Here is a 27,752-nt window from a genome sequence, read left to right on the forward strand (position 1 = left end):
AAAACTCGAACGATTTATTTGTGACATTTTACACAGTACAGCTGTTTTGTTTAGTTGCTCAGCTTAAAACAGTTTTCTCAGTAGTGGTATAAAAAAAACCACCCCTGAATCGTATAAATTAACAGTCACAGTTAACCCCAAAAGAGAAGGGCAACAATTTGAAGACTCAGGATGTAGACGTTCATCTATTTTTAAGGACGTCTTGATATTCTGCCAAAACTAACTATGTCACGACAGTCATGTGACGGCCAAACCATTCAGAAAAACAACAGTCTTGTTTTAAGAAAAATTTGGCTTCAAAATTTTATATATAAAAAAAAAATAATAACAATAATACATTTCAGCCCCAACAAATGAGTTAGAACAAAACATTCAAAGACTGTGTCAGTGCATAGAAACACAAGTGGAACGACACGTGTACAACATAACACGACTTACACTGTCAAAAGGGATGCAGTCGATGTCAAACAAAGAACTCAGGAAACAAAAACCGGCAATGCCTCAGAGGCACGTTCAGCGAGTACACAAAACTAAAAAATGAAGAACAAATAGCACAGGAGTTGTTTCCAAATCAACAAAAGATGAATAAAAAAAACGGTGCGCTCCTTCGGGGCCTGCGTCCTGTGTGGCGAAGTCTTCGCAGGGCGGCTTTGAGTGGACGTTCACCACAGAAACATGCAAACCTCTGATTAGTAAACATCCCAGGACCACATCACATGGACGGCATCGGCGACAGGGTGTCAGTGTGTGCGGCTTCCACACAGAAAATGGCTTTCATTCGTTTATCCCAAGGATTTTTTTTTTTTTCGTCAAGAAAAATCGCCACCACTTCCAAAGAGCTTTATCTGTAAGGACATGTTGTGTTGTACTCGGGTTAAGAACAAAGCGTTAAAAGCAGCAAAAGGTAAAACACTGTGCACGGCCATGCATTCAAGTAACATAGAATGGCGACGTGCCGGAGCCGCGGACGGTCATTTCAGCGTGCACGGAGGACCGCATGCTCCTTTAAAAACATCACATATCGTAGGCACAAGTCAACTCGGGCAAAAGGCCGTCGGAGGGCCCCGTTCTTCAGGAAGCATTCGAAAAGGACGTGCGCGGTCCTATCTGGTTAAAAAAAGAAAATCGGGACCCACACAGGGTTCAGGCGGGGCGTGCCCGGCTTTGCCTTACACCAAAAAACCTTTGCTCGTCCCCAAAACCGTCGCGCCGAAGAGGAGGACCGCCAGAGCTCCAAGCGGTGCCGCTATGGCGCAGAAGGTGGTGCGGTCCCCTGCGGAGGAGAACGGCAGCGCAGCGTTACATTCTCCTCTCAGCTCGGTGGGGTTCATACAGATTCCTTGGGGCTGGAGCCGGAGGGCTTGGGCTTAGTTTGTCTGTGGTAAACCACGCCGACCGACACCAAGCACAAAACAACCAGGACGGCCACTACGATCCCAGCGGTGAGCCCGGGATGGTTGCCTGGTAGAGGACGACAGCGTAGACATGGTTATAGGACATTCCAACACATCGGACCAAGTTGGAGAGGACACCCCGGGGGGTCAGTGGTGGAAGAAGTACTCAGAGCTGTGACTTAAAGGTACTTAAAGTATTACATTGAAGAGTACTCGTCATCTTCAGTCTATAATATTGCATGAAGTAATACTGTACCTTCTTTTGCTGAAGATGAGTGCTCAGCATATCCTGATTTGTCTTGCTTTAAATGGATATAAATATAAATCCTGATTTTAAGAATGTACATGGATATTAATCCATATTTTCAAAACAAAACATATATAAATATGAATCCAGATTTTTTTTTTTTTTTGAATCTAGTAGGGTAAAAAGTATAGATATTTGCTTTGAAACGTAGTGGAGTAAAAATCAAAACTGAATATGCTAGTAAGTACAGCAGAGACACCTGAAAAATGTCATTTGTTGTGTTCCACCACTGGCAGGGGGTAGGCTTATGTTTAGAGTCAGGGTGAGGGTTAGGGTCAGTGGTCAGGGTGAGGGTTAGGGTCAGGGTTAGGGTTAGGGCCAGGGTGAGGATTAGGGTTAGGGCCAGGGTGAGGGTTAGGGTTAGGGTCAGGGTAAGGGATAGGGTTGGGGTTAGTGTCAGGGTGAGGGTGAGGGTCATGGTTAGGGTTGGGGGTCAGGGTTAGTGTCAGGGTTAGTGACAGAGTCAGGATCAGGGTTAAGGGGCTTTCACATAGGACGCGGTGTGCTCTGCACTCGTGACGCAGATGCAGAGCTGGCGTTTTCACACAGGATGCACAGTCCAGCGTGCAACGTCCAGCGTATGGGGTTAGGGTTAGTGTCAGGGTCAGGGTTAGGGTTAGAGTCAGGGTCAGGGTTAGGGTTAGGGGTTAGGGTTAGGGTCAGGGTGAGGGTTAGGGTCAGGGCTAGGTGAGGGTCAGGGTTAGGATCAGGGTTAGTGTCAGGGTTAGGGTCAGGGTCAGGCTTAGGGTCAGGGTTAGGGTTTGGGCTCAGGGCCAGGGTTACTGTCAGGGTTAGGGTCAGGGTTAGGGTTGGGGCTCAGGGCCAGGGTTACTGTCAGGGTTAGGGTCAGGGTTAGGGTCAGGGTGAGGTTAGGGTGAGGGTCAGGGTTAGGGTTGGGGGTCAGGGGTAGAGTCAGGGTCAGGATTAGGTTTGGGGGTCAGGGTTAGTGTCAGGGTCAGGGCTAGGTGAGGGTCAGGGTTAGGGTTAGGGTCAGGGCTTGGTGAGGGTAAGGGTTTGGGTTAGGGTCAGGCTCAGGGTTAGGGTTAAGGGGCTATCACATAGGACGCGGTGTGCACTGTGCTCGTCACTTGGTGGGGCACAGATACAGAGCTGGGCTTTTTACACAGGATGCACAGTCCAGTGGGCATCAGCTTGTGTGAGGGGCCAGGTGGTTCTTTTACTTCTTCATTAGGAACAGTGTTTAAGGTATTATTATTTTGGGTTTTTAGTATATTTATATATTATATTATAATATTGCTACAACAAAGCCATCACATGAGATGTCTTCACACAACCATATCTTATTTAACTGACATAGCAACACAAGGAAGTGTCATGATCATATCTCCTTGGTAATATACCACTCATCTTATCTGAATTCAAGCATCCGTGGCCCACTCTGAGGAAACACAAACTCGGCTTCACTTCCCCTTTCCATCCGCCCAGCGGGGATTTCGTCAAAGCGCGTCACCACAATGACGTGTTTGGCACAGCTTGCACGGTGTCCTATGTGAGAGGTCCCCATAGGGTAAGGGTCGGAATGAAAATCGAGAGCCAAAATCTTACTTTGGGTTTCGGTGACGGTGAAATTCTTGACACTGTACCCCAAAGGGTTGGAGGCCGTGCAGGTGTAGGTCCCCGGAAGCAGCAGGGCGGGACTGAAAACGGCCTCGTTCTTCACCTCCAGTGCGGTGGGATGGGACGCCAGCCAGCTGTACACGGGCGCGGGGTTCCCCACGGCGCTGCAGTTTAATATCTTCTCGTCGTTCACGGCGAGATCCAGCGTCTCCGGCTTGGGACTCAGGAAGGCGGGCGGATCTGGAGAGCGGGGGAGATCGACGTACAGCACATAAGCGAAAGGCAGAGAAGCCGCGGATGGGACGCGCGTGTTGGTGCAGGTCCTCACACTGTACGTCCACAACGTATGGCTCCGAGGTCATGACGGGGGACGGATCGGGGCCCGAAGGCCCCAGGTCAAGCTGCACTCGACACACGATCCGGGCTCCGTTATCGTCCTTGCGTGGGGTGATGGTGAGGAAGGATGTGTCATTCTGCGGCGTCGCAATATGTGTGTCATATGTTTGGTTGCCGATGACCTCATTTCCTTTGTACCACGCGACTGACAGCTTCCTCAATGGAGCAACGTTGGTGAAGTCACATCTCAGCCGGTAGGCGCGGCCCGCCACCATGGGACCGGTGAAGTCTGGCTGAGAGATGGACACGCTGTCGGGCGTTTCTGGAAGGAGATCTACAATTAAACTGTGACCTCTCAGGTCATTTTGATATACCGTGACGTGGATTGCGAAACTGAGGCGTCCACATTGCTGCGGTCAGCGCATTCTTAGGGATACTCACTGTAGATGGTGACCGGTAATACAAGGCTGAACTGCTCGTAATCCCGGATGGTGATGTAGCACATGGGTTTTATTGTCCAGATTTTAAGGCTATCCACCGACCAAACGACATACTTGGCATTCTTCTGGAAGGGCTGGCCCCCGTATGGCGCCTCCCAACCCATCCCTTCCGACTCGGGGACGGCGGCGCTGCAGTTGACCGACACCGGGTCTCCATACTTCACCAAGACACTGGCGGGGCTCAGCTCGATGGGGTCAGAGGCCCTCGCCGGCTCGCCTGCGGAAACAAAAACACAAGCGCACACACACACACACACACACACAAGCGCACACACACACAAAGACACACGCAGGCGTGAATGAAGCGGCGGCAGCCGAAAAACATCTCGGTAACATTTACATTTACACGGGACGACAAAGACGCGTCCATGGTTCAAGCGCGGTGGTAACGGAACGCGACGACATACACGAGTACTTGAACGCTGTACTTGGGTGGATTTTTCAAGGACGTTGACTTTAACCCCGCTACATTCCCACGCAAACACGATAAGATAAGAGTGTTAAAAGAAACATAGAAGCCGATCTGATCTAAAAAAATAAATAATTAAATAACAACAATAATTATAATAATAATTATTATTATTATGAAAAAAAAAAAAAAAACCACAACGACACCTATGTACTTGTTACTTACTATAAGTTCAGTATTATTGTTGGACTTTTTTGTAAATTGTAATCAGGGTCCAGTAGCGGCTCATGGAGGAGGACGGTCCATCGGGACCCCGGACATGACTTTAAGTAGCTCTACTGTCACTCACTTCGCACTTTTACCAGAGTCGCTTTGCGTCCCGGTGTTTGTACTTTAAAGGGAAGAAAAGAAAAACAAGGTGCCTGAGTACATCCAACGTGTAGGCGGCAGGTACAACGCCGTGCGTCTCTCCACGGTTCACCCGATTCATTCCGTTTTACCTGCCAACGTGAGCGCGCATCCCAGGACCAACAGGCACGTCGCGACGCCGCACATCGTCCCCGCCCGTCGAAACCCGTCTCGGTCTCTTATTAGCGGATTTACAACTAGGGTATAAGTTTTTTCCAAGCGATCGCTCCCGGTCTCCGGCGGCCTCTCCTCGGTCGGTCAGGCGTGGAAAACCCCCAAGACCCAGGCGAGCAGTGGATCGCGGGGAAAGCGCCACGCCCACGGTGTTGCCAGGTCGGACTGCCGGGGTGTCGATTTCCAGCCCCACCGCGGAGTAAAAAAACAACAACAAAAAAAACAACAACACAGACCACAGAACGCACGTCGGCGGGAAACCGATTAACCACGTTTTTGCAACCAGGCCACGAGTTAAGTAGGACAACTTGGAACCGTCAGAAACGACTGCGTTGTGAGATGTTTTCAAACTTAGTGGCAACAACAGCAGCGACGATAAAAGCCGATACGCGGATTACCGTAATACTAGTAATGTTGCGACACTTAATTTCTCTCTCTCTCTCTCTCTCTCTCTCTCTCCCTCTCTCCCTCTACGAAATTGGCTTTATTTGCATTTGAATGCATCAATCCCCTGTACTGATTCTGCTAAGATGCAAGCACATATCCGGCCTTACAGTCAGATTGCCGCTCCAAACCACACGTTTTTCAAAACACCACACACAATTCTCTACATTTGGCACAATCTTCATAATAGAATAAAGAATAAATAGAATAAAATCTATTGTGTTCACGTGAAAGACACTGCCGTTCAAAATACTACACTTACATTTCCTGCTATCCACACTGACTCTGCACATGGGCCAACACATGTTGCACAATCGTTCAAGTATCAGTCGGAGCTTCACTGCTACAAAAGGGGCCACAGGCCACAGCTCTTTTGTTTTGGAGGGATGGATGCCAACATGGGGGAGAGAGGCATAGCAAGAGGGGGGAGAGGAAGAGGAGGAGGAGGACGGGGAGGAGGAGGAAGAGCAACACCAAGGAGAGCCCGGGCCACTTTGTTGACCATGTGGTCAACATGGTCCAACAATGAGGGAGGCTGGGCAGAGGGTCGACGCAAACTTGAGCAGGTTCACAGCAGCGTCCATCATCCCGACCTCCCAAATGAGAACAGGTAAGAAATCTCATGACAGTATTGTAGTACTGCATATCAATACAGTACTCAGTACTGTATACAGTGCATGTTTCTATTATTTGTTCTGTATGTCAAACTTTTAAAAAGTTGGATGTGAACTTTGTGTTTGTTGGGATGCATACAGTATTTTGAGTAAAAAACATATTTTTTTGTTTACATTCATAATGTTTTGCAATGAGCACATCAGTGTTCAATTGTTTTTTACAAATGTCTATTCATGTGATGGCGTCATGTGTCATTTCAACACAAAATACCATTTCGAGAAAACATCACATTGTTTTGGATGGAGTTTCATTTTGAAGAAAATTTGTGGAGTTTTTGGATTTGTGTGTAGAGTTCTGAAAATAACAGGTATGTTTTCAGAAAGCGTGTGTAAACAATTGAGAAAAAACTGTACTGTAAGCCTGTAAATGAAGAGTAAAAGCGTGACACATCAAAGAATAGCCAGAACGGATCATATTTGATACATCGGTAATTAATGGAAATGTCTTGATTACATGTTTGTTTTCAAACAAAACATGACTTTCGAAATTGTTTGTGTTTGGGTGAATGCTTGAAACTCGGGTTTGGTAAATTTCAACAGAAACCTTTTAATTCTGCATTGTAGCAGGCAAAAAAAAAACCAAACTTGATGTCCTTGGTCAGGCGTCTTTAAATATTGTCAGACATGGTTTTAGAATTGAGAGCGCCCTTCTGCCTGCGGTGCACGGATAATCCACCAGGGGGAAGAAGACACGTCGCCGAGCTTGACTTTTCAAGCAAAAATAGAAAAAAAAAAACCACAACAAAAGCCCAGAGGTGGTCATTATTACTTTTTTATTAAAAGCTTACACGCTCTTTTTTTGGAGGAAAACAAAACCAAAACATAGCATTGATATTTTTAGTCTCACGTAGGAGTGACGTGACTCAGCCGACTTGTGAGGGTAGACGTTCATTTTTTGGTGGATTTCACTGCCACGCCTGCGTCGCCACCTGCACACGTTCCTCTCCTGCGACGTATGCACTTCGACCCCCTATCGATTCCCATTCAAAATTGGCACACATCACACGACACCCTGGTCCGGGAACCTCTTGCCAGCTTCTATGTCCGAGAGAGCAAACCCAGGTCCTGACTTTTTGGGAGCAGGGAGGGGCGGTATCCGTAGGCTGGCAGGTGGTAGGCGTAGTACCCCAGATCAGACCCGTGCAGGTCAGAGCAGCACCGTGGACCCTGTGGAAAGAGGAGACGACCAACATGAACATGCGAAGCGCCACGTTATAAATGTAAAAAATACCTTTTTATATGTATGTGTAGTGCACTGAGGTCTGCTGGAAATACAATCTACCGCTGAAAGTCTGATAACAATACATAATCACTTTTATATTGTAATATTTGGTCTTGCTTCCTTTCAAAGACGTCGCATAGAGTGTACTGTTTACACCAAGCTCTCGGCAATAGGGTCACTGACGACCAAGCTTGATAATGAACCTGTCTCATTCAACTGCAAATCATAATGACTTAGCTCTATCAATAGTGAAAAATTGCCAATTTTCGCTTTGCTGCCTGTATATTTTGTTTTATTCATGAAACATATGGCAATATAGTACCGAAATAAATTGTCTGCAGTGTGTGCTCATAATGTGCTGTGCCTACGATACAATAAAATAACGTACATTTCCAAATTGAATCAAGGGGAAATTTGAACTTCTTTCAGTAGGTGTGCCTTAATGATATTCAAGACTAAAAGCTCTATGCTCTGGACTATGTGTCTTTCTGACTTGAAGGGCTAAATTGGACTAATCCATTAAGTGAAGTAAAACTAAGAGGGGAGCGCACCTGGCTAATGAAGGACTGACATGCTGTAGTGAATCGGTCATGGGCCAATTTATAGAAAATTGTATATATTTAATGGCTGTTGAAGCACAAAACCCGTTTTACCGCAGTTACTAGTTCCAAGGAAAAGATGGACGCTAGTAGACACTTGCCTCGACAATCGGGTAGTAACAAGAGCTCCAGTACCAGAAGCTCTCTGAGAACTTGCCAGGCAGGTGGAAGGTGGAAGGTTTGTCGATGCAAAGTGTCTCGGGAGTCTCCGGCCAGAATGCCCACCTGCTCCAGACACTGCCCAAGATCAGCGTCCTCCATGGGAGTGGTGTGCACACATTGGTCCGAAAACCTTCCACGAACCTCCTGAGCCTGCACCTCCGCTCATCAAGCTCTGCTTGGCGTAGGGCTTGAAGCGCTTGCCAAAGAAGATGGGCTCCTCGGCGGGAGTGGATAGAAAGGACCCAGCGCAGGTCGTCCACCACCAGGAAGGTGTCGTCGTCAGCCTTGAGGAACCGGTCGGCCTGGTGAGCGTGGTGTTCGTAGACACAGTGGAAGTGCCCGGATCGTCTTCCAGTAGAGCTGGTCCCGGCCCTCCGGTCCTAGTCCTCGGTGGAGCTCTTCAACACCAGCATGTTGCAGTGTCGACCCCACCTGGCCCTGGTGCGACGGGCCTCGGTCTGCAGGTTGTGCGGCCCGGTCGTCACCCAGCAGAGGACACAGACTTTCTACTACAACTCGTCCGCCACCTGACTGTTCACTTCTCCTGGCGGGACACAAGTTAATCAGGCAGTAGTTTGAATAGTCTCTATAAGAAAAGTTGATTTTGCATAGGTGACTTTTTATGTGTGTGCAGTACGCTGCACAGATCATTTAGGTTTTTCTCCAGTAGGAAAGCTCATAGCATTTTATAAGAGGCTCCATGAGTTTGTGAATGGTGATATCTTATTGCGTCAGGATTTTCCCACCATTTCGTAACTCCTTCTACAAATTTAGTCCAAATAAACAATGTCACACTGTCTTTTGGGGATGAGTCACGTGTGATCTGCTCCTGAGTCATCAATGGCTGTAACTGCTTTTAGAACTCCTGTCTTGTTCATTACTGAGACAGAGATGGGTTTCAATCGTCACATTTAACGGCATCAGACGTACAAACACATGCTTCTGATTTGGCTGGTTTAAAACACTGATCTCCCGGTCGTTCACCTCAGCCATGTGACAATATCTCCAGCTACCCCTGCCTGTCATTCTGATGGACACCCTGATATGTATCCCCTCGCACCTTGGGAGCAGCCACGTGGCTCCACCGCACCCCAATGATACCTCCCAGTTACCATACGGCCTTCCCACATGCCCCTGTCATGGGTTGAAGCACCACTTTCTCCGGAATCACAACATTATCGACCCGTGCCGCATGCAATCGACGCCTAAAATACAGTCATGCGTTCACCAGGTTTCTGCTTACAGTTGGTCACATATGTCAAGTCTCTCGCGTGCAGACTAACCTTCCTCAGAAACTTTAACAAACTGTCAAAGGAGTCAGCCCCAGAAGCATTTCCTTCCCATTTGTACCGTCCGCCGTCAGAAGGTGGAAGGGTTTTTCCAATCTAGTTCTTTGATAGAAGACTCTCGGGATCGTCTTTCCTCGTGAGGATCAGGGGGGCAAGTTCCGCTACGAAATGTAGACAAAGTCAGAGCCAGTCGGTTCCATGTACTTGGTCCTCCGTCTCAGGTGGGCGACATACCCAGCAGGATTTATTTGCGGATTGTTGATTTGTGTTGATTGATCTGTTAAGGTCGCTAATGTTTGGCGGTTTTAACATTACTTGGATACCTTCGTGCGTAAAAGGGAACAGTGGCTTGTCTGACGTGTGGCTATCTTTAACCTTGGACGGAGTGTGACCTGCCGGTGGTCCGTCTGATAGGTCTGAGTTGGTATCGGATTCTCAGTGATGACAGTGGCTGAGCCTGGTTGGACTATTGGTGTTTTTAAGTCATCGAGGTGAAACCCGTGTGATAGTCAGAAAATGATCCTTTCTCTTGGGATCGGAACTGGAACCCGTGGGAACAAACCCTCCGACCATCCTGTCGCACTATCAACGAACGGGGTGGTGTAGAAGTCACCCACAGTTTTCCTTACAAATTCAACTGGGGGTCTCGGTTGGTGGACCCTTTGTTTTACATTTTTGTGGCATCTGTATTGGTTTTAAACTTTATTATATTACCGCATTTTGTCCCTCCCTCTGAGGAAGCATTTTTACTTTTCCATTTTCCAACTCCTAACAGAAACATCGTGGTACCAATTCTCAAGCCAAAAATGCAGTTGAAGCTATTGGACTCACTTCCAATATTTAAGAAAGTCTCTATTTATCAGTCTAGGGAAACATCACTAAAGGGCTGAAGCCGCTGCCCGGCCGCTATGAATCCAGGCGCTTCTTTAGATGTCTTGTTCACATCTACTTAACAATGTTAAATTACAAGAATCACAACTTTCAACAACTCATTCAGTAAATAATGATATTATATTATATTTTAGTACAATATATTATATTATATTATATTATATTATATTATATTATAATGACTTTGAATTAGTCCTCAGTGATTATTTCTATGTTTCTTTTTTTAGAGGTCTATTTTGTCTTAACTATGTGCGCCTACGAGTGCCTTTTCCATAGAAACACAAGATAAAACGACATAGAAATGTTTAAGTAAAGAGTGCAATCAATTTAAATGTGTTTTATATTAGTCTACATTGAATCTTAGAGCCGCCGTCAGATTTGCTTATTGATCAAGACCCATTTTAAATACAAAGAACAAACATCTATGTTATACGCAGAAGTAATGCTACATAGTACAAATGTCCCACTGACCAATATCAACAATTTCAGGTAGCTCCCATTTCCATTATATTAAAAAGTTATTTATGGCAGACTACTGTGCAAGCAATTGCCTGCCTTGCCCTTGCCTGTCCTGGAGACCAAATCGTGAGACGTTGCTGCAAGTTTCAACCTGCCTTGCAGAAGAACCAAAGGCATACATGTTGAATGGCCCGTACGATTATGAATACACCTGCAAGTGCCTCTGTAATCACAGAAACGGTCCATGAATCCACTCCCATGTCAATATTTACACTCCGGCCACTTTTCTCGACACACCGTTGAGCTCGCAGATTCGCCTGGTTGCCAGGCTTGGTTTACATAAAGGAAAGGTCAAATAATACAAGAGCAAATAATACAATCTCCGATCACCATTTCAGTCCAACCAAAACATTTTCGAAAGAAATGGTGTTGAATGTCAATGTTTCCGTCCCAACACATGGGGGTGAAAGTGACCAATACATATACTGAGGCGATAGAACAACCTCTGTAAATTGCCTCTGTATTTGTTGTTTTAAAATATATATATATTTTTTTCTATATTTGCCAAGAATATATTGTTGTGGACTACAATGGAAATGTATGAATATTTTGAGATGAAAGAAGAAAGCCTGAAAGTATACTTCCCTTTTTACACGTTGTTGATCGCACTTTTAACCATGGTGAGTGTATGACAATTTTAAATAACAAAGAAAAGTCAAAATCAAGAAGTCAACCTTTTAATATTTAAAAGTGTTTTACACAAACTGTCAGAAATAAATTCACAGCAGTATCCAAAATAGTGATGTTGCAAAAAAAAAACATACACGGGGGAACTAACTCAAACGACAAACATTTAAAAACCAACAACTGGTCCTCTTTTCATGTGCTTTAGCAGAGCAACGTATTGATCTTCATCCCTCCTTGCAGTCCATTTTCTAGTTTTGAGTATTCAGCTATTTATAAATAAACATAAGATTTAACATTTAAATAAAAATGACAAAACACAAGTAGAATCTGCATTTGGCCTGCGATTTCTGATCTGGAGCGGACAATAGAAAAAAAAAGACCAATAAAGCAGGATTGCAGCACAAGACATTCCAACAAAAGGCCCAGGCTCTCGCCTGGGCCCAGGCACTGTAAGGGTTACAAGTCCATATCGCAGTGCAAAGTGCTCCTCTCGTTAAAAAAAACCAAAAAAATTGGTGTCAGCGATGGATTTCTTTCAACTGTACGTTGCCATGGTTTTCATGTTAATTTTCCAGTGTATCTCATGAGGGAAGTGGGTGTGAGATGGAGGAAATAGGAAATAGTGCCACTTGAGTGAGTGGAGTTCTCCTTGATATGATCAGAACAGCATACTGTCTGTGCTTCCATGATAATTTTTTTTTATTATTATTATTTTTTATCCATCCATATATCACAAGTTCCTGTCTGCGTGTGTTGGGGGGGGGGTTGATAAGAATTGAGTCAACTGAATCAGTGAAATGAGAGAAAAGCAATAAGATGACAATAAGAAAAACATCTTATTGTCAGAGCTGATGAAAAAAGAAAGAAACAGATTCTCCAATGAGTTCAATTTTGATATTGGACTCTACCTTCACCATACTTCATAAAAGGTGGATATAGAGGTTCATCATGTGAGAGAACTCAAAGGTGACATCGTTCGAGCGCGCAGGCATACTGTCCAGCATTTTCTCCGCAGCCTCTGATGGAGCTCAGCTCAAAATCATTTTCTTTTTTTTTCAGAATTTTTTGTCCGTTTATCTCATAAACGTGAGTGAGTTGTCACCAGTGTGGTAGACCCAGTCACTTACTTACTTTTTGGCTTCACGGTACTTCATTGCCACTGTACTTGCAACAACCATTTCATGGTTTATCTTGTTTTTTGTTTTTTTTTGTTTTTGTTTTTTTTGTTAATAAAAGCACAAATATTCACACTAACTTTGGTTTAACCTTCAGAGCAACTATTTGAAAAATAGTAATGTAAATGTAATGAAAAAAAGACAGTAAAAACATGCAAGTTCTCCGATTCAATCTCGAAATTGGTTACTGGGGCCGCAGAACAGGTTGTTAGGCTCTTTTGTATGATTCACACAAAGTCCCTGTGATGTGTAGGGGATTTGAAATACTCAGTACATTACAAAATAGGGGGAAATCCTCCACAGTACGCCTTGATTATGGACAAAAAATAGGCTTCCAAGGGGATTCCAGTGGGATCTGGAGTGAGCCGGCGGACCGAGCGGTAATCAGAGCCTCAGCCGCCGAGGCCCGAGCGGCGGACGGGGGCCGCCCATTCAGAGGGGCCCGAGCTTTACACCTGGTGCGAGAAACAGACGTCGGGCTAAGACAGCTTGGTCATGGGGAGCTGCATGTCCCAGCCGTTGTGAGCTACGTTGCCGTTCAGAGTGCTGAGTTTGGGGTTTTTGAGACTGTATCGCCGCATCTTGGTGTTCTTGTAGTAGATTGAGTAGATGAAGACAAAGATGACCGAGATTACCACTACCGTGACGGCCACAAAGCCCGCTATGAGGGGCAGGTAGTCCTCTGTGGTGGAAAGATACAAAACATACCAAAAAAAAAACAAAAAAAAACATGTGAGTCCATCTCTGTTTCCTTCTCCGCAGCCACAGGTTTGTAACACCAACACCTGTAGCTTAGAAGCACCACTGTACATTAGGAGAAGATTGAGAATTCCTCACTCGCAAGACGGATCAAAACTGCATCAACGAGGGTTCGTATTATCGATGACGGGAATAACAGTGTACGGATTTCTATTCGTTCAAAATACAAATTTGACCCTGGCGCCAAAAAATAACTTAATCCGTTGAGGTTTGTTCTCATCAAAGAACAGGTTCGCCATTTTTTCAACCTCAGGCCTATTTGAAATGCTGGTCCCCATCATTTGTAACTTTTAATAGCGCGACCTCGCTGAGCCCTTTAGCAATGACAAACCTACCTCTCTGCTGCAGCTTCTCACGGTGGAGCCAATACCGCACGGTTGGGGCAAACGTTTAAAAAAAAAAAAAATCTCCTTTTTCGAGACCGGGAAACTCAACATTATAGTCGTACCAGTCTGAGGTATGTTTTAAAATGTTTCGAACGACAGTGATATCACATTTTAATTCGTGCTATCTTTCTCAATTGCCGTCGTACATCCTGAGCGCAAAAATGAAGCGCCGCAGCTCCCTGTTTCTAGTCTCTTGGAAACATTTCAGCTGCCATCTTAACTGATGTAGCCAAAAGATCTGATCTGGCCTGCTGCGGTGCAAAAGAGGCAAAACAACCCTGAAAAACCTGGTCAAATGAATGCTTTGTGAAAATTGTTTTGCCATTAGAGCAAGACTTTTCAAAAAAGGAGATTTAACACGTTTTTTTTTTTAAGGCATAAACATTTGCCCCATTGGACTGCATTGACTGTACGGAGAGAACTTGCAGCAGAGTGGTAAGTTTCTCCATAGTAAAGCATTCAGCCAGTTTGTGCAATGAGCAGTTGATGATGGGAACCGACATTTTAATAAGGCCTGAAAACGGCAGGGCCCGCTACCTTAAAGGCTTTGTTGATGACGACTGTGATGATAAAAGTGACTGCTTTAATGATTAAAAGTAAAATTAGAAATCAACGACGGTCTTCAAAATAAATGTAAGAGATCAAATTATTCAATGCTGCACTCTTAAAAAAATAAAAAAATAAAATAAAAAAACACCCTATTTTCATAGCGTGGTTCTTACCTTCAAAAATCACCTCCACGACCAGGACGCTGGAAGCCACCTCGTTGGTGGCGTTGCAGGTGTACACACCCGCCTCGGAGACGGTGAGGAGGCCTCCGGAGACGCTGACACCCTTCTCCGAGATCCAGCGGACCTGCGGTGGCGGGCGACCCTCCGCCTCACATACCAGTTCTGCCGGATAACCCCGGAACACTGGCACTCTGCTCCGGAGCTTGGTGGTGTTGATGACAGGCTCGTCTGCACACAGAGAGAGAGAGAGCGAGAGGGAGGGAGGGAGAGGCCGGGGTGAAATATGCGGCGATGCTAGTTGTTTTCCTATGGCACCAAAAGCTCACGGCTGAGACTAAAACCTCTTTGACGAAGCAGTGGAGAGGAGCTTTCATGGCGGAACGTGGAGAAACGTTCGCCCGAGGTGAAAGGGCGCGGTTGGCCTCGTTGCTACGGACGATGTTTTCCTCGCGACGCACACTGTGCTTGGTCGACGGGGGACGTGCTGGGAATGCAAATCACGTCGCCTTATTTGAATAATATATATATTTTTAAATGGAATTCCAAGTCTGTGAACTGATTTAATACAGGAAACCAAAAACAAAAATTGTTACTCGTCAAGTGTAGTTTTGGCTAATTGTCACCCTTTTAACTCGTAGCCACCTGCCTCAATTGTCTACAATTATATAAGAGTTGCTAGTGCAACTGAACTGAACTAGACCTTTAATTATTTGAGAAAAGGATGTTGGGGAAAAACAGGAAGAACCGTGAAGTGAGGCTGTTTTTAGCTGGCATACTTCAGCCCGAGAAGTCCAATCAAAACTCATCAACTACAAGAATCCGACCCGTGCTACTGGACAATGTAATACTGTATATCATAATATATCTAATAATACTGTCTAATAAATAGGCCCCGATAAAGTTGAACTTCTAGTGTATATGTATACTCATATACCGCAAAGTCGGCACGTTTGGTCAGTTCTATGGAACTCACAGAGTACAGCGATCTGGAGGGAGCCGGACGCCATGGTCAGAGGGGATCCCAGCGAGTTCAGGTCCAGCTCGGCCTCACACCGGAACTCGACTCGGCTTTGATTCCTGTCCAAGATGACGCTTATGGTGGAGGAAACGTTCACCGGTCCCCTGGTCCCGACGCCGTCGCAGGGCACCTTATTGGGCTGTGTGCAATTTGTCACCTGAAGGGTGCCTAGGGAGGGGAAAAAAAAACAAAACACGATGGGAAACGTTTATCACATCATCATCATCATCATTGTGACTTTACCATGATGATCATATTTTAACATGAACGTCGGAATATGGTTGACCGGCGGCTGATTTGTTTGACTGTACGGTGCTGGCTCTCCGCCCTTGCTCCGGCCCAAATAAGCGACGTGGTTGCCTACCCTGGTTCTTCACGGACTCGTTCCCCTGGTACCACCTTACGGTGAGGTTTTGTACCGGGGCAACCTTCAGGACGTCACACCGCAGCTGGTACTCAGTACCGGCCACCATGGGACCGTCGTGGTTCACAGAATGGATGACGACGCTGTCGGGCATTTCTGGGGAGGCAGTAACACTAGTATCAAGAATGCAGAGGCGGATACAACGCTGACAGATTTTTGCAGGTGGAAGAGAAAGGCTCACTGTATAACGTGAAATCTACGGGTTTCCGGCAAGTTCCAATGCCCTCGAATGTGGCGACGCAGAAAGCCCTGGCGTCCCAATCCTCGTGGCGGTCGACCGTCCACGTGAAGTCATCGATGACGTGGTCTGTGACCCACCAGTGTATTTCTTGGATATTTTTGGACGGGTAGGGGTTCGGCTCGCATGTCACCGATCCTTTGTCTTGATATGCCACCACCATCCTCTCTGGAATTATTTCGATAGGGCACTGGAATGTAGCATCTGGGGGTTCAAGGGGCAAAGGAAAAGTGTTATTCCAATCGTTTTCCATTCCAAACATAGAGCGTCTGAGGCCTTTTTGCCCTCGGTGAACGAGTCACATGTCTCCTGAACAAAAGCTGTGACTAAAACACTATGTATACAGGAATGGCGTCACTCAGGAAGGATATACCCCTCCCCGCTATGAGGGCAGGCACCTAATCACAACTTCTTTGTTAAACTTCTTAAAGTATTTCCTCTCTGGAGTAGAAGTACTCAGACCTTTTCCTTTTGTGAAAATACGACTACCCTTACACAGAATTACTCTAGCAAATGTGAAAGTACCACATTGACATTTTTACTTGAGTAAAAATTATATGTGTTCTTGTTTTAAAATGTAATTAAAGTAAAAGTGCTTGTCATATCCAGTGCCCTGATATAGAGCATGAAGTCCTACTGTACCTTTTTTCTGCATATGAGAGACCATGCATACCCTGACTTATAGTTTTCAATGAAAATAACATGGTGTCATAATAAAGTAATAAAGTATATGGATTGGATGAATCACTGATGAACCGTTAGATAGATCTTGTCCCTGATTAAATAAACAAACTACTACTACTACTACTACTACTACTAATAATAATAATAATAATAACTACATAAACAAATAAATAATACAAATAATAAATTATCATGAATAATAATAATAATCATCATCATAAATAAAAATAAATAAAAATTAATAATACTAATAATAATTAATAACAAATAATAGTTGCAATTCTAAATAATAATCATAATAACAATAAATAATAACAAATGATCAATAATAATAATATCTAATTAAATCATATGAATAATAAATAAATAAATTCATTATTAATAATAATAATAATAATAATAATAATAATAATAAAGTAAAGTGACTGTGTTATAAATGCAATAGAATAAAAAGTATGTACATAAGTTCAGGTACTCGTAGAATATACTAAAGAGCCGCAATAAAGTAGTTGTACTTCGTTACTTTCCGCCACTGAATTTTCAACCACACACTAAACGTCCTTTCCAGATCCTAAAACCCAATCAAGCGCGTTGTTGGTCTCAAATAAATACTTGGGCCTCGACGAACGACACCGACGAATCGATCGAAGTCTATTATCGGCGAATTCGCTCCTCTCCGTAGCGGCAACTCCGGCGGTTTACCTCTCGACGCGTGTGTCCGCTTGTTAAAAGTCCATTTTACCGTCCGTGCCCCCCCCCCCCCCCCCCACACACACACACACACACGGTACTCACTTGACTTGGACACGGCACCGGAGAGCCACAGCACTTCCAGAGTCAAGAGGACCGAGAGAAGGCGAGCATTGTGCGGATCCTCCATGAGAAAGAAGGACGACCCGAAAGCCTCTTTTTTTTTTTTTTTGAGTTCCGACTCTGTTCCGTTAAAACCGTTTCTTCTTAAAAAAAGATGCCTTTCCCCTTGTCCTTCATTGGTTGCTTTTCCCTTCTGGATTGATTCTCTGTGGCTGCGGGTAGGAAGCGCCCTCCCCCAAAGCGAGCCGCAGCGCCTGCAACTCTATAAATGTTCTATTACACTATGCTCTATTCACTCACACCAGGCTGCACCTCACTGGAGGCTTGGCAAAATGTGCTTTCTTTCTTTCCTTCTTTTTTCTTTCTTTCTTTCCTTCTTTTTTCCTTCTTTCTTTCCTTCTTTTTTCCTTCTTTCCTTCTTTCTTTCCTTCTTTCTTTCTTTCTTTCTTTCTTTCTTTCTTTCTTTCTTTCTTTCTTTCTTTCTTTCTTTCTTTCTTTCTTTCCGCAACTAAGTTAGTGGAATATCACGAGTAATAGGGAAAAAAAAACCTCAGAAACGAAATTATTATTATTATTATTATTATTATTATATTTTGGTACTGGAGAAATTGGACTAGGCTACCTAAATATCAAAAAGTCTAGATTTAAAAAAGTGAAGTGGTGTTAGCCGGAGTGACAGTGGACAGCCCCGAGAGCCGGCAACGGGGCAGTGAGTGTTGGCAGCTCGACCTGCATCTTCTGTGAGTAACCCATAGCAAGTTACAGATCAACCTACGGAAAGATACCCGCAGGGATCGCCGAGGGGGGGATGGTGAGAATCCGGAGGGACCAAAGGATACCGACGTACTGTGTGGCAACAGAAATAAGATGACGAGTGCGGAATGTGTCTCTGGCAAGGTGTGTAAGAGGCTGCGTGGCCTGAAGATCCACCAGGCCAAGATGAAATGCGTGCAGGTGACGCAAGTGTCACAGCGCTCAGGAACTACCCCTGATGAGACGCAGGAGCAGCTAGCTTGGGGTCACCCCACAGTGCCCGGAACCTCCAGGCGACGTAAGCTCCAAACCCAAGCAAAGCAACAGAACATCATTGGGTCAAGTGGCCCCAAGCTAACAAGGAGAAGGAGTGGGCTCCAGTTCGACCAAAACGCAGATTCCATCGTGGAAGCTACGGGGGACAGAGGAGGGGGGACATCTCACAGAGCTGGGTAGCATCCTCCGCAAGAAGCTCACAACCTTGAGTAGGGCCGAGTGGCATAGTAGGCGGGGGAAGGAGAAGGGAGCTGCCTTTCTAGCGAGCCCATTTGGGTTCACAAAACCTTAGAGACACCTTCAGTGATGAATCCAGGGAGCAAGATCTGGGCCACTGTAAGGCCTTGAATAATCCATCTGGATTTGGCGGGAAGGAGCCCAGCTAGAGGAGGAGGTCCGGGAGGTGGTCAAGAAGACAAGAGCAAGCTCAGCCCCAGGACCGAGCGGTGTACCTTAGAAGGTTTACAAGAACTGCCCAAGGTCACTCCACAGCCTCCGAAGGATCCTAAAGGTGATCTAGAGGAGGCGCAAGGTAGCTCATCAGTGGAGGTATGCGGAAGAGTTGAAGAACATCGATCATTTCAGAACCATCTCGCTGCTCAATGTTGAGGGAAAGATATCTTTCAGAATTGTTGCCAGGCGCAGGTCCCAAGGTCGAGATCTCCACAGTCAAGGGCTTTGAGAGGATGGTCAGGAGATTCCTACGGAAGTGGCCGGGACTACCTCTGAGCCTGAGCAGCATCGCCCTGTACGAGCAGAACGACAAGCTGAAGCTCCCTATCAGCAGCCTGAAAGAAGAATTCATGGTGATCTGTACTAGGGAGGTGCTGCAATACAAAGAATCCTGGGACCCAAAAGTCTTTCAGGCTGGTATCGAGGTCAGGACAGGAAGTGGAGGGCATCAGAGGGCGTGGAAGTTGCTGAGTCGCGGCTGAGGCACAAGTTGCTGGTGGGCACAGTGTCTCGTGGAAGGGTTGGCCTGGGTTGCATTAAAACATGTTGCTTTAACAAGGGGGAAGGGGAAGGACAAGAGGTCGCTGATCCAGGATGAGGTGAGAGCATCAGTCGAGGAAGAGCGAGCCAGCAGGATGGTTAGAATGCGGCAGCAGGGAGCCTGGACAAGATGGAAGTAAGCAGTGGAGCAACTTATTTTGCTGGGGGAAGGTGGAATCACCAGCTTGGCCTCTGTGCCTGAAGAGACAGACCCTGGAGCACATCCTCAGCTGCTGTTTGAAAGCCCTGGGTGAGGGGTGCTACTGCTGGCGCTATGACCAAGTCCTGAAGCCCATAGTGGACACCATCTGCAGTGGGAGTAGCTACTGTAAGCGCCTCCGCCCAGTGAAGAAGACTGTAGCTTTCCTCAGGGCTGGGGAGAAGCCAACATCAGCTGCCAGGACCAACTCTGTCCTGCTAGCAACGGCACAAGACTGGAACTCAAAGTTGACCTGGGGAAACAAATGAAGTTCCCAGAAACTGTTGCCACAACAACGCTAAGGCCAGACACGGTGCTGATCTCGGAAGCCTCCAAGCAGGTAATTCTCTTGGAACTAACGGTACCTTGAAAGGACCGCATTGAGGAGGCAAACGAGAGGGATACTGCGGAATACTACAGCATAATTCCACAAGCTGAGCTTGTGGAGGTATGCCGAAGCAATGGGTGGCGAGCAAGGTGCGAGCCCATTGAGGTGGGATGCAGAGGGTTCACAGGCCAGTACCTCTGCAGGGCCTACAACATGCTGGGCATCGCAGGGGCCAGTAGGCGACGGGCCATCAAGTTGGCCACAGAGGCAACAGAAGTTGCTTCAAGATGGCAGTGGATCAGGAGAGGAGAGCCATGGGCTACCTGGACACAAGCCAGGGCTTGATCATCCCCGGCCGGGTCGCCTGGCTGAGGGATCTGATTGTTGAAAGACCCGAAACACCCAATGACCACAGGTAACATCACTGATGATGTGTCCAGGTGTATCACAAGATGATGTCTTCCAAATGTATATACAGGTACTCCTCACTTAACAATCTACCTGTTTAACAACCGTTCAGACTTACGACCAGCTCTCCGACCAGGCTGTATTGTGTGCTGCATACAATACCGCGCCGTGCGTGCTGCGTGCGCGCCGTCTCAGTGTCAAGCATCTCATCGCGCATCCCCCTTTATATTACTATATACACTATATATTCTATATATACTATATACACTATATATAGTATATACACAATATCAGCGGTTCCCAACCTTTTCGGACTCACGGCCCACTTGAAAATCTCGAAAGTGTTCGCGGCCCACATCTGACCAGAAGTAATACGGGAGCCAATCAATGCGTTCTCAGAGGCGTATATTTTAACAATCATATGCATTCTCATACATACAGTGAATTAGTGGTAAAACAAAAAAAGAGGTGGGTTAATAATAACCTTATATCCATGGAACTTTCGCGTAACCTTAGTAACGCTATCTAGTATGTGCTGTCTGAAGGGTGCAGTGTTTTGAATATAGCCTAACTACTAACGCCAGCACTGATAAAACCAACAATAACAGGAGCACCTTAATATTGACTCACCTAATGAGAAGGCTGATGTTGCATGGCAGACACCAAATGCTTGATGTCTGGCTTAAGGGACGACAGTCCCAGGTGAAGATCTGTCTCTTAACATTCAGTTTATTCCTGTATTTTGTCTTCAATACCACAAGTGCCGAAAAGCTAGCCTCAGAGAGATACATCATTGGGAAAGGCATCAAAAATCGCACAGCTCTGTTGGACAGATGGGGATACTCAGAAGCAACATGAAGCCCAAAGTTTGTCAGGTACTTCTGTGAGAAAACCAGTTTCAATGCGTTGTCTCAGAAGAGATCCACAAGATTGGCCTTCTCTTATGCGCTCAGGCTCGCAAGGGTCTCGTCTCTGTGGCTGGCGAAGGGGTTTTTGATCCAGCTGCACTGCACATCTTGGATGGGGAAGTATTCGCGCAGCTTGGTCCTCAAACCATGCAGGTGCTCTTTCACATGATTGATCATGGTGATGAGAAGTCGCATTTCTTTCTTTGTCAAAAGATCTGACAGACTCTCAAACGAGTCAAAGTTTAACTGGTCACCTCGCCTGGCTCACATATCCATTTTCATTAAGGTCGCTTCTATTTTATTCTGGACATTTAACATGGTATGGTCACTGCTTTATCCTTGAAGACTGAGGTTGAGTCCATTCACCGTTATCATCAATCCTGCGTTTGACTGAGTTATCAGACAATGAGATGAGGTTGATTGGCTTGCACGCCTTCTCTCCTAACATCACCCTCACAATCCTATTTGTGGTGGGAAGAATTAAATTCTCCCGACTGTATGCCGCTTACCAGGCTTGGCTATGAGTAGCGCGACCTGATAGGACGCTTCCGCTGCCTTTGTGTTCTCGGTGCCCGTAAATGACTTTTCGATGACTTTCTTCTTGCCCTGATACTCCTTGATTTTATTATCCAAAAATTCAAGCGGCTTGGACATGTACTGTTGGTGTTTTCTCTTGAGGTGACGGAGCAGTTTACATGGCTTTAGACCTTCGTTTGAAAAAATCTCGGAACCCACCACGCACGGCGGTAAAGGTTTCCAATGATTGATGATATTCCAATGAATATTCAGCGCCTTACTTTCTCCGAACCTTTCTTTTTTGTTTGACAGGCAGGACTGCCCGATGTCTCGCCAGGACTTTGTTTGCAGATGATGTACTAATGGCTTCTTTCCTTTTCAATGTGCCTGATGCTAGACAACTATTCATTTTGGTTATCACCTCAAGTTATAAAATGTGCACGTCGATCGTGGTCCAGCTTGGATGTAGTACGCCCTACCATAAGTTCCTCCAGTATCTATCAGTGATGATGCATTTTTGAAGGTTTTAAAGAAAAAAGCACCATGAAATTATCATTCTTTTTTTTACATTTAAAAACGTTTTTGTGATTAATAATTTAGTATTTATTTTTTCAAGAAAATCTATGTGTTTTGCCCATGATTTGGAGGCCTACTTGCAATTCCCAGCCAACAGGTTGGGAATCGCTGCACTATATACACTATATATACATCTCATCTCATCACGGTTCTCATTCTCAGTCTGGTTCCCGCATTCTGTCAGTATTCACTACACTAGCGTTTGCATCGCCATGCCCCCTTACCGGGAAATAACACGGGTCCTCTCTTGTCGACCAATTCGCTTAACGACCTGATGCTAGGAACTGAACTTGGTCGTTAAGTGAGGAGTACCTGTATATATATATATATATGTTTGTATGTTTGTGTATATATATATATAGATATATACATACATACATACATGCATACATACATACATACATACATACATACATACATACATACATACATACATACATATTTTTTTCAATGATACAATATCACATGGGCTCATACATTAGACAAATAAGCAAGATTTAAATTGGAAACTTGAATAATAATATGAATTGTTATTATTATTATTTATATTATTATTTAGATTATTATTATTATTATGAAGAGAAACAAGCAAAATGCATTTAATGAATATGTGTAAATATTATTCTCAATTTCTGTTTTGTGTCATCATAACTGTAGATTGTAGGTTGGCTCTACTGAAAAACTAAAAAGTGATCTCATAAAAGTGGCAAGTGTATAGTTGTTTTTACATTTAGCCTTACCTTTTACGGTGACTCTGACGGTTTTCGAGATGTTTCCAAGGCTGTTCCAGGCATGGCAAGTGTAACTGCCAATGTTCACCCCAGTGGCATTTTGAACGTGCAGACGGGACACCCCATCTTCATTATCCACTTTCACATTGGGAGTCTCGTAATAATTCCAAGTATACACCGGTCGTGGGTTGCCAGTGGAGGTGCACTTCAGTCCACCAGAAGAACCCACTTCAATTTCGGTGTCTTCAAGCTCCACTATCGGCGAGGGGGCGTCTGAAAGCCACAATATGGAGAATGTAACAGCTCGGCCAAAATAGTGGGCACTATTTTTGGAATCGCATGCTCAACAGGGATTTTCAGGATGAAAGAAAAAAACGTACACAATACATGGAGCTCCAAAATGCAACTGTCATTTGAGATGGAATTTGTTGCAACGATTGTGTACTGCCCGGAGTCATGTCTTGTTAAATTGTCCAGTGAAGACACCTCTTCTCCGTCTTTGTAGAAGGTGATCGTAGAATCGGGATAACTCTCAATTTTGTATAGGTTGTCAGGAGTGGAGTGTTCCACAGCAAGCAACTTTTTTTGGCAAGTTAATTTTGGTGCAACTGAAAGCATTGAAAAAAGATGTGTGCATAGAGTGCGGTCAGTAACAACCAAACATCAGTATTGTGCAAGTTAGATGGGGCAGGTTTATAGGCACACAGTGTCATGTAGGTACATGTAAATAATGAATGTTGGACTCACATGACACCAGAACCGGTACTATAGTTCTGTAATCGGTATTGCCCTGAACTTCAATTGTGTAAATTCCCGTGTCTTCCTTAACCAGAGGGACTGTGGGATCCCAGGGCTTTCCATCTTTCCACCAGGCAACGTTAGGCAGTGGATTTCCAGTCACTTGGCACTTTCTCTCCAAATTTTCCCCTTCCAGTATGTCGATATCCCAACAGTTGATGTCCGGTCCATCTATTCGAACAAACCACAGCAGCATGTATGCCATATCACGTGAAACAGGAGAACAAAATCCACAACACGAGTGTGCAACTTAACAACTCTGTATACAGTACTTACAGTGAACCTCAAGGGGATACTCTTCCGAAATAACTGAAATTTTGGGTCCCTGAGGTTCCAGGTTCAACTGTGCCTCACACCTGATCCCGACACCATCATCATCCCTGCTAGGTCTGAAGACGAGGACGGAAGACTGAACCACAGGTTTCTTCTCAGATTTTATAAACCTTTCTGTTTTGATGACAGTTGTGTTTCCTTTGTACCATGTCACACTAAGATTTTGAACGGGTGCAATATCTTCCACAACACATGTTAAAATGTATTCTTCCTTCTCAGTCATAGGGCCGGTCAATCCAGTAGGGCGGCTGATGGTAACATTTTTAGGGTATTCTATAGAGAGGAAAAACAGACAAAGTTTAAAGATCCGTCCAGTGCAAACAAAAAAAAACAAAAAAACAAACAAAAAAAAAAAAAAGAGAGAAACTAACAGGACTTACTGTAGAGAGTGACAGGCAAGATCTGCCGACACTGACTCTCCACCGCTGCATCGCTTGATTCGGGCAGGTTGACGTAGCACATGGGTTTGATATTCCAGTCGGTGAGATTCTCCACGGCCCAGGTCACATTTCTAACCTTCATCAGATTAGTTCCTCCGTATCTGACCTCCCAGCCCATTCCTTCAGCCGCTGGGTGTGACGTGCTGCAGCTGACCGCGACCGAGGTTCCATATTTAACCACGACGCTCGGCGGGCTCAGCTCAATCGGACAGGAGGCATCTACACCTGCAAGTTGTTTAAAGAATGGCTCAGGTCCAGCTACTCTCCCTTGCGAGGAAAGTCCATTGTGTAGCACCAGTAACGGATTATATCACAGAAAAAAGATTGAAAAACAGATATCTGCACGCTGAGAGCTATTTCATGAGGATGTTTTGGTACCACCCCCGCCCTCACCCACCCCCAAAAAATGTTATGGTTGGCATGCGTGATGAAGGTCTATGTGACTACTGAAAATGCTGCAGAGTTTTCAGTGTACTGTGCAGATAACCTTTCTTCCCTGTGTGATGCTTTATCCTGCACCTCAACCCGAATCCAAACTCATTCTTTCTTGTTACAGAAAACAATGTCAATATTTCCAATGTTAATAATGATATTAAAGGTGCAATTTGTGGTATGTAGCGGCATCAAGTGGTGAGGTTGCAGATTGCAACAAACTGAATACCTCTCCAAAGAGACGGTAGCCACGACACTCACGAAAAACGCGAAAGGCCCTCTCTAGAGCCAGTGTTGGGTTTGTCCGTTCTGGGCTACCGTAGAAAAAACATGACGGTGCAACATGGCGGCCTCGGCGGAAGCGTCCCCGCACCCATGTAGATAAAAACGGCTCATTCTAAGGTTACGCCAAAACAACGACTCCTGTTTTCATGGGATTATACTCAAATTAAAGCATACTTGGGAATATTATATTCAATTTCTGCCAAATGTGACAAATAAACCTCTTGGAATCTCTTGGAAGTCAGTTCTGTAAATTCAACACACTGCACCTTTAAGTGATATTGAGCAGTTGTAAAAAAGCACTAGGGATTGAATTTATTATTAAACCTTTGCTTCCCCCCTGCTTCCAGATTAGTAAAGCTGAGCCAAACAAACTCCAAGTATGACTCACAAAAAGTAGATAAGGTTTGCATTCATATTCAAGCATTTGATCAAATATACGTTGATGTGAACATAATTCTTAGCAAACTCTCTTCAATCTATTATCCACATACACAGTGTTCACCGTTGATCCATTGTACCTATGCATTTACGGAACAAGATCAACCAACTCTCCATCAACTTTGGTACTAATACAAAAGAAAGAGTATCAATGGAGTTGTAAAATGGACTTCTCAATTCCGTTTTTCAGAAACGTACCAGAATGAACTGCACAATCAAGCAAAAATAAAAATGCAAATAGAATTGGGCACGAGTGGGACTAGTGCTCCCATTTAAACGCATCCTGTTAAAAGGTAGCTGACATATCTCTTTTTTTTCTTTCTTTCTTTTACTTGGTACATGGTCAGTAGTACGGTAATCTTTAACCATACACGTATTAAACTCTAGTAGAATTGTGTTGTCTTTGTGGAACCCTTTAATAACAGATCTGCGGCACTTACGCCACCAACGAACACATGCCCATGTTCATCAGAAGGCCAGGCAGATTTATTCAACCGGTGGCCCGGGGGCGGAATGTGACCAACACATGAATTTAGATTGGCCCTTTGGATAAGATAGCCAGACAATGAACTGGGCGGGAAAAAAGCCCCCAGAACATGAAATAGTTCAAAACCTTTTATGACTTAATATCCTCTATGGCTCAATCGATCACTGTCACTTTCACTTTCTGTCAAACTGATAATTTGGCATATTACACATTTATTATTTGGTTCATAAACACAGGACCAAGTGGGAAAAGTTACAAAATGTTCCTCATAGTTGAATTAGTGTTAGTATTAGTAATTGTAATAGAATAGTTTATAGTTCGATTAATGTGAGAAATACCTCATGGCTGAAAGTAATTAAAACAGAATAACAAATACAAGGCTATATGCAAATACAGTTTAAAACAAGACGAGAGAATAAAATTCAAAAAGTCAGAGTTACAAGATTAACATTTTTTCTGCGTGTGCACTTCCTTTTTTCGTTGCTTCCCAGGTGTAGCCACGTTGTTCACACCATCAAAGAGAAAAACATATCGATTCGTAGGACCCTGAGCTGGGCAAAAGGCCAATGTGGGCCCCGACGGAATGTAGCTGAGCATAAAAAACCCTGGAGTAAAATGTAAAATGTACTGAGCGTCACCCTCTGTCGGTGACACCGCGCTCCCATCCGCAGTGGAACCGCTTCAGGGTCGAAGCTGTGAAAGCACAGTTCTATTCCACTACATAATGGAACGCTATAAGGCCCCCCTGTTTCAACCCTTTGTAATACTACAGATGCCTTTTGTTAAAAAAAAAGAAAAAAAAGTATAAAAAGAAATATGTTTGCAACAGAATAAAATGTAATGTAATGGAATTGACAGTTTCCAGTCCATTGTAATAATTCAATACAGAAAGGTCGCGGCCTACCTGTCGCACTGAGGAGGGCTCCCACAATGAGCCGAATAAACAGAACTTCGCTCATTTGTTTTGGACAGTATTAAATTTTTTTCTTGATTTTTGACGTTGTGGAAGGTGGCCCTCGTCGTCCCCCAAAACTGTTGTTTCCGCTGCTCTGGAGAGACGACCCAGTCCTCCTGTTGCAGAGTCCGAAAG

At 44.8% G+C, this 27,752-nt stretch overlaps 1 protein-coding gene across 4 annotated transcripts; it reads right to left on the minus strand.

The window, feature by feature from the left end:
• On the minus strand, positions 1 to 27,752 carry LOC307236366 (vascular cell adhesion protein 1-like). Of its 4 annotated transcripts, none has more exons than XM_080008759.1 (14): positions 27,567 to 27,752; positions 24,961 to 25,245; positions 24,524 to 24,853; positions 24,197 to 24,418; positions 23,830 to 24,057; positions 23,459 to 23,722; positions 16,208 to 16,468; positions 15,967 to 16,122; positions 15,558 to 15,770; positions 14,576 to 14,812; positions 4,057 to 4,332; positions 3,608 to 3,937; positions 3,268 to 3,519; positions 1 to 1,273 (listed from the first exon to the last, which is right to left on the minus strand). In XM_080008759.1, the coding sequence occupies exons 1-14, from the start codon at positions 27,619 to 27,621 to the stop codon at positions 1,170 to 1,172; spliced, it is 3,213 nt and encodes a 1,070-aa protein (XP_079864885.1). In that variant the 5' UTR covers positions 27,622 to 27,752; the 3' UTR covers positions 1 to 1,169. The 4 variants fall into 4 exon arrangements, with proteins under 4 accessions (XP_079864885.1, XP_079864884.1, XP_079864886.1 ...); XM_080008758.1 differs by having other exon boundaries at positions 1 to 1,461; XM_080008760.1 differs by lacking the exon at positions 27,567 to 27,752 and having other exon boundaries at positions 1 to 1,461; positions 24,952 to 24,987.

Source organism: Zeus faber (genome assembly GCF_960531495.2).
Source record: "Zeus faber genome assembly, chromosome: 11".
NCBI lineage: Eukaryota > Metazoa > Chordata > Actinopteri > Zeiformes > Zeidae > Zeus > Zeus faber.

Coding starts and splice junctions, on each gene's coding strand:
- LOC307236366 (XM_080008758.1), bottom strand. CDS start 27,621: ATGAGCGAAGTTCTGTTTATTCGGCTCATTGTGGGAGCCCTCCTCAGT. Junction 15,771..15,966: donor CGAGTCCGTGAAGAACCAGG/GTAGGCAACCAC, acceptor TCCCCTCCCTAG/GCACCCTTCAGGTGACAAAT. Junction 1,462..3,267: donor CACCGTCACCGAAACCCAAA/GTAAGATTTTGG, acceptor GTCCTCTACCAG/GCAACCATCCCGGGCTCACC.